The sequence below is a fragment of the Scylla paramamosain genome, chromosome 49 (genome assembly GCF_035594125.1).
Source record: "Scylla paramamosain isolate STU-SP2022 chromosome 49, ASM3559412v1, whole genome shotgun sequence".
Lineage (NCBI taxonomy): Eukaryota > Metazoa > Arthropoda > Malacostraca > Decapoda > Portunidae > Scylla > Scylla paramamosain.
This window is the reverse complement of record NC_087199.1, coordinates 1720001-1727500: the sequence shown is the minus strand read 5'-3', so window position 1 is coordinate 1727500 and position 7500 is coordinate 1720001. Positions and strand designations below refer to the sequence as shown.

The following is a 7500-nucleotide window of genomic DNA, read 5'->3' as shown; positions in this document are numbered from 1 at the left end:
GTGTGTGTGTGTGTGTGTGTGTGTGTGTGTGTGTGTGTGTGTGACTGAAGAAAACAAACAACAGACTTTACAAAACAAAACAAAAAAATACAAAACACACACAAACACAGCCAAACACCCACAAACGCACCTAAATACCCTAAAACACCCACAAATACACCTAAACATACCCAATTGCACCCAAAAACACCCAAAAACACACCCAAACACACCAAAACACACCCAAACACACCAAAACACCCCAAAAACACATCAAAACACACCCAAAACACACCAAAACACCCCAAAAACACACCCAAACACCCACAAACACACCCAAAAACACTCAAACATACCAAAAACACACCCAAAACACACCAAAACACCCCAAAAACACACCAAAACACCCCAAAAACACACCCAAACACCCACAAACACACCCTAAAACACTCAAACATACCCAAAACACACCAAAACACCCCAAAAACACAGCAAAACACACCAAAAACACACCCAAAACACTCAAACACACCTAAAACACACCAAAACACACAAAACACACCCAAAACACGCCAAAAACACCCAAAACACACCAAAAACACACCAAAACCACCAAAAACACCCACAAACGCACTCCACATCCACTTCACATCCACCCACTCCACACCTGCGCCCTTTGACAGGTGGGGCTCGATGTGGACGCAGCCAAAACAAGATGGAAGAATTCTCAGTCTAATCCTGGACCCAATGCTAAGATGGACACTTATAAGGAAGAATTGGAGGAGGCAGAGGCTAAGCTAGACCAGACCAAGGTGGGTGGTGGTGGTGGTGGTACTTTTTTTTTTTTTTTTTTGTCTTTTTTTATATTTTATTTATTTATTTTATTTTTTTCAATTTTTTGTGTGATTTTTGTGTTTTTTAATATTTTTTCGCGTTCTTTGGTTTATTTTTGGTGTTTTTCCTTCGTTTTTTTGCAGTTTCTGTGTTTTTTTCTGTTTTTTTTCCTTTGTCTTGTGTTTTTTTTTATTTTATTTGGTGTTTGTTTGTTTGTTTGTTTATTTTGAGTTTTTGTTTGGTTTGTTTTTTGTGTTTGTGTGTTTTTTTTGTTTGTTTTTGTTTGTTCTGGTGTTTTTTTTGTTTGTTTTTTTTTTTGGTTTGTTTGGTTCGTTTTGTTTGCTTGTTTGTTTTTTTGGTGTTTTCGTATTTTTTGGCGTGTTCTCCGTTTGTTTCTTGGTGTCTTTGGTGTTTTTCTTATTTTTCGGTGTGTTTTTTGGTGTTTTCATTGTTTTGTAGTGTTTATTTGTATGTTTTTGTGTTTTTTGGTGTGTTTTTTTGTATGTTTCTATTTTTGGGGTTTGTTTTGGTGTTTTTTGACTGTTTTATTTATTTATTTATATATTTATTTGGTGTTTGGTGTTTTTTTTTATTGCCTTGTGTGTTTTGTGGTGTTTTTTTATTATATTTTGTTTGTTTTCTTATTTATTTTTTTGTATTTTATTGCATCAGTAGTTGTTGTTGTTGTTGTTGTTGTTGTTGTTGTTGTTGTTGTCGTTGTCGTCATTAATTTTCTATTTGTTTGTTTGTTTGTGGTTGTACATTTATTAATATTACTTTATTTATTTATTTATTTATTTATTTATTTATTTTATTTTTATTTCTCATTATTAAAATTGTGTTTTATTTGTTAATTGTAAGCTTATTTACTAACTAATCTGTTTATTTATTTATTTAATTATTTATTTATTTACTGCATCTAATCTTTTTTTTTTGCAATTTTCATTCCATTTTTTTCTATCATAAGTAGTTAAATTTGTCTATTACTACTTACTAGTGAAATATTAACTAAAATAAAGACACTGCCAACTCAGGTGTGTGTGTGTGTGTGTGTGTGTGTGTGTGTGTGTGTGTGTGTGTGTGTGTGTGTGTGTGTGTGTGTGTGTTAAGTGCAGAAACACATCACTAACATTACTATTCCTGCTACTACTACTACTACTACTACTACTACTACTACTACTACTACTACTACTACTACTACTACTACTTAACCTAACCCAACACACTTAAACACACCCAGACACACACACACACACACAAATAAATAAATAAAATAAAATAAAATAAATAAATAAAAAAACAAATAAATAAATAAATAAGCCTTAAAACAGCTACTTAACACTTATAAACATCACTTTTCATGCTGACCCACTTTACAAAACCCAAAACAACTTTAAAACACACAAAAAAATTATAAACCTGGCCAAACACTGCTAAATATTTAAAACTCCCCAGAAAAACGCAGAAACACTCTTTAAACCCAAATACATCCGAAACACATATGGACATGCCTAAAAACACACACAAAAAAAACACAATTAAAAAAAACACCCCAAAACAGAATATTTCACTTAAAACTCGCACTAAACCCTATTTAAACCCCAAAAAAACACATAAAACACCACAAAAACTCCCACTAAACTATTTAAACCACAAAAAAAACACCAATTTTACACTACCAACTCGAACATCCCAAACCCCCTTTAAAACTCCTATTTCTCCCCCATCACCCCCACTCACCCCTATTCACCCACCAGGACTCGTACGCCTGCGACATCTTCAGCCTGCTGGCGAGAGAGAGAGAGCTGTCGCAGTACGTGTGTTCATATATCAGTCTTCAGAGGGAGCACCTGCAGAAGGCACTTGCTAAACTGGACCTGGTGCTGCCTGACATACAGACGCAGATGGAGACGTCTCAGCTGAGTCCTGTGTTCGGCGTGTCTCTCCACCAGCACCTCAGAATTGCTCATCAGGTCAGGTCAGGTTAGGTCAAGTCAAGTTAGGTTAGGTTAGGTTTTGTTAGGTTAGGTTAGGTTAGGTTAGGTTAGGTTAGGTTACGTTTGGTTAGGTTAGGTTAGGTTAGGTTAGATTTGGTTAGGTTAGGTTAAGTTTGGTTTGGTTAGATTTGGTTAGGTTAGGTTTGGTTAAGTTAGATTTGATTAGGTTAGATTTAGTTACGTTAGAATTGGTTAGGTTAGATGCAACAGAATATTCGTGCAACAAAAATATGTGTAATATTCTTGCTATGGTAGTTACAATATGGTATTCTTCAGTGTGGTTAGGTTAGGTAGATAGGTGGATGAGTGGTGAGGTGGTTGGAGGAGTGGGCAGGTGAGTGTGGATAAATAGCTTGGGTTTGGTTTGGTAAATGTAGTGTATTTGTTTAATAGTTAGGTGAGGTCAGGTCAAGTTAAGGACACACACACACACCAGCAAGCTGAGCACTGCCAGGTGAACAGGGGCCACACTGCAAGCTCATCTAAACACTTCTGCCCTGGCCGGGAATCGAACCCTGGCCCTTTGTCTTGTGAGTGAGTCGGTGACCACTGCACCAACAGGACAGGGCCTGTGAGCCTTGGGCGCAGCCCAGACAGTGCTGTAAGTGTGGCAGGTGTCAGGAGGCAGGCAGGCTGTGTGCAGGCTGTGTGGTGTGTTGTGCTGTGTTACTGATGTGCCCCCCGTGTGTGTGCCGGCAGGACGTTGCGGTGGTGGTGCGGGTGTGCGTGCGGCACCTGGTGGAGGTGGGGCTGTACGAGGAGGGGCTGCTGCGGGTGGCGGGCAGTGCCACCAAGGTGCGGCGCCTGAAGGGTGCCTTCGACGCAGGACTGGTGACTGCGGAACAGCTGGCGGCGGCAGGGGAGTACGACGCCCACGTGGTGGCCGGCGCCCTCAAGTGTTACCTGCGGGAGCTGCCGGAGCCCCTGCTGACTCACCTGCTGCACAGCCAGTGGCTGGAGGCCGTGCGGTGCCCAGACCACCACCAGCGCCTGCGTGCCCTGTGGCGCGTGGCCAGCAGGCTGCCCCCGGCACACCTCACCAACCTGGCCTTCCTGGTGAAGTTCCTGGCGCTGGTGGCCGCCCACGCCACCCACAACAAGATGACCCCCGGCAACATTGCCACCGTGGTGGCCCCGAACCTCATCTGGGACCAGCGGGAGGACCTGGAGGCCGTGCCAGACGTGGCCACCCTGGGACGCAGCGTGAGCCTGGCGGGGGACTACCGGGGCGTGGTGGAGCACCTGGTGGAGTACTGCGATTACTTCTTCAAGGACCAACACGTGGACCTGGGGGCCGTGCCACCCCCGCCTCCCTCCCCTCCCCGCCCCCACCCCGAGCCAAACGGTGCCCTGCCCCTGGCCCCCCTACCGGCACCAGCACCCTGCCCCGCCCTGCAACCCACCGCCGCAACGTGAGCGCCGACCTGACGGTGCGGGGTGACCCCCCTGCCCCCGCCGACCCCTGCGAGAGCCCCAAGCAGCCCCAGCGCACCAAGAAGAAGCAGGCGCCCCGCCCACCCCAGGTACGCCCCGCCAGCACCCACGGGGCACTGGGCCCCAACGGCCAGGAGGCACCCCTGCCCCCTGCCTCAGACTCCCCCGAGACCACCCGCAGCAACACCCCGCCCCGGGACGGCGTGGCCCCCACCCCCGCCACAAGGCTGCACCACACCAACAGCCTGCGTCGCCCCACCGCAGAGCCCCCCAAACCCCCGGGGGCCCCCACCAAGCCGCCCCGCCCCAGTCCCCCTGCCAGTGACGCCCTGGAGCGCAGCGGCCCCGCCCCACCGGCGCCCCGCGTCCCGCTGGGCTTTGAGCAGATGCACCTCTCCCGGGAGAGCGACTCGGCAGGGGAGGAGGGGGAGGCGGCGGTGCAGCCAAAGGGGGCGGGGGAGGAGCCCAGCCCCATTGGCTTCGTGGTGGAGGGCGGGGGGGGGCGCAGCGTGCAGGCCTTCCGCCAGTCCCTGGAGAACGTGCTGCAGCAGCAGGCGGCCGGCCAGCCCCTGCCGCTGCCTCGCCACCCCCCCACACCCACACCAGGAGGGGGAGGCTGCCCCTGCCCCTGCCCCTGCTCCTGTCCCTGCCCCTGTCCCGGTCCGTCCCGCACCTGCCATCGTCATGGCCCCCACCCCTGCCCAGCGCACCACCATCCCCTCCATCCCTGCCGCCCAGCCCCCCCAGAGGCCCCCGGAGCCTGTGAGTACCCTGTGTGTGTGTGTGTGTGTGTGTGTGTGTGTGTGTGTGTGTGTGTGTGTGTGTGTGTCTATCTGTATGTCTGTGTTAGTAAATATCTCTCTCTCTCTCTCTCTCTCTCTCTCTCTCTCTCTCTCTCTCTCTCTCTCTCTCTCTCTCTCTCTCTCTCTCTCTCTCTCTCTCTATCTCTGTAATTTGTGTTTGTCATTGTGTGTGTCTGTCTGTCAGTCAACCTAACCACCCCCTCTTCACAGAAAACGGAGAAACCTGCACTGAAGGAGAAACCAGCCATTTTAGCCCGCACCCACGACTCCGCTGCCCCGCCCACCGCTACGCTGCCGCGCCACCACGTACCAGACCGCCCCGCCCCTGTGCTGGCCCCCGGTGCTGCCCCTGGTGCCGCCCCTGGTGCCGCCCCTGGTGCCGCCCCTGGTGCTGCCCCTGGTGCTGCCCCTGGTGCCGCCCCTGGTGTCGCCCCTGGTGCTCTCACAACCCCACAGCATCGTCCAACCACCACCTTCTTGCCCCCTGCCAGCTATAACCTCCCCCCCCCTGCTGCACCACAACCTCTGGCCAATGCAGGTATGTGTGTGTGTGTGTGTGTGTGTGTGTTGATGTGTTTCTTCATGTCTGTGTTGCCAGAATTGTTTTTCCTTGCAGTGTTTCCCAAACTTCATTGCGTCAGAATGAAAAAAAATAAAATAAAAAGAATGAATAAATGAATAAAATATAAGAAGAGAAATTGATAAAGTAAGGAAATCAGCAAAATACAAATAAATAAGATAAAATAAAAGTCCAATACTCTAAATAAAATGAAAAAAAATCAATAAAATAAAATAAACAAACTGAAAAAAAAAAAAAAATAAATAAACAAACAAACAAACAAAACACACACACACACATTTCACACACACAAACCAACAAACTAAAAAAAAAAAACATTTCTCCCCACCTAACCAGAACAAACAACAACAACAACAACAGTGAAAATAACATCAGAAAATCAGGAGAAAGTGGAAGAGAAGAAGAAGAAGAAGGAGGAAGAGGAGGAGAAGGAGGAGGAGGAGGAAGCAGGAGGTGGAGTGCAGGTGGAGGCAACACATCTTAACACAGTGGATAACCAGCAACCAACTGTAATCCACGTAGCAGGGAACCCATCAACAGGTGGGTGGATGAGAGGTGGATGAGAGGTGGATGAGTGCAGGTTAGAGAGAATAGATGGAAGGGTGATGAATGAGGTGGATAAGTGGAATAATAGGTGGATCAGGTTAGAGAGAATAGATGGAAGGGTGATGAATGAGGTGGATAAGTGGAATAATAGGTGGATGAATGTTAGATAAGTGGATGAGTAGGGAGATTTAAATAACTTAGCTTGTCTGTTATGGAGAGAGAGAGAGAGAGAGAGAGAGAGAGAGAGAGAGAGAGAGAGAGAGAGAGAATATAGAAAACACACACACACACACACACGCACGCACGCACCCTGGACTGTGTTACTGAGTGTGTGTTAGTACTGCAACACACGGTAACACCCTGTAACACATTCACCCTAGCTACCCAGACCTCACCCAAGCCTCAAAACACACCCAAACATTCCCAGGAACACTCAAAACACACACAAACATTCCCAAAACACACCCAAACACCCCAAAACACACCCAAACATTCCCAAACACACACAAACATTCCCAAAACACACCCAAACATTCCCAAAACACTCCAAAACATTCCCAAAACACTCCCAAGCATTCCCAAAACACCCCAAAACACACCCAAACACCCCAAAACACACCCAAACACACCAAAACATTCCCAAAACACTCCAAAACACACCCAAACATTCCCAAAACACCCAAACATTCCCAAAACACACCCAAACATTCCCAAAACATTCCAAAACACACCCAATCATTCCAAAACACACCCAAACATTCCCAAAACACACCCAAACATTCCCAAAACACTCCAAAACATTCCCAAAACACTCCCAAACATTCCCAAAACACTCCCAAACATTCCCAAAACACACCCGAGCATTCCCAAAACACACCCAAACACACCAAATCACAAAACATCACTAATCACACCCAAACATACCCAAAACACATCAAAACACCCCAAAACACAACCAAAACACATCAAAACACACCCAAAACACATCAAAACACACCCAAACACCCCAAAACACACCCAAAACACACCCAAACACCCCAAAACACACTCAGACACCCCAAAACACACTCAAAACACCCAAAAACAGCCCAAAAACATACAAAAACACCTCAAAAACATCCAAAAACACCCAAAAAACAGCCCAAAACATACAAAAACACCTCAAAAACACCCAAAAACATCCCAAAAACACCCAAAAAAAACAGCCCAAAAACATCCAAAAACACCCAAAAAACACAAAAAAACACCCAAAAACACCCAAAACACCCCAATCCTTATCAAACCATTATTCCTCAGCCCCTCCCAGCCAAACCCTTATAGAACCAGC

General features: G+C 46.9%; 2 protein-coding genes across 2 annotated transcripts in view; both read left to right on the top strand.

Annotated features, from left to right (window-relative positions):
• LOC135095408 (rho GTPase-activating protein 44-like) overlaps positions 1-4363 on the top strand; it is a 13136-nt gene extending 8773 nt beyond the window's left edge. The window contains exons 5-7 of the mRNA XM_063996227.1: positions 663-791; positions 2571-2786; positions 3510-4363. Of these exons, the coding sequence (XP_063852297.1) occupies positions 663-791; positions 2571-2786; positions 3510-4226 (1062 nt within the window). The 3' untranslated portion in view covers positions 4227-4363. The remainder of the gene's footprint in view (positions 1-662; positions 792-2570; positions 2787-3509) is intronic.
• Positions 4364-4928: 565 nt separating this feature from the next.
• LOC135095475 (uncharacterized) overlaps positions 4929-7500 on the top strand; it is a 6158-nt gene continuing 3586 nt past the window's right edge. The window contains exons 1-4 of the mRNA XM_063996324.1: positions 4929-5006; positions 5258-5585; positions 5964-6167; positions 7470-7500. The exon at positions 7470-7500 is cut by the window's right edge and continues 200 nt beyond it. Of these exons, the coding sequence (XP_063852394.1) occupies positions 4929-5006; positions 5258-5585; positions 5964-6167; positions 7470-7500 (641 nt within the window). The remainder of the gene's footprint in view (positions 5007-5257; positions 5586-5963; positions 6168-7469) is intronic.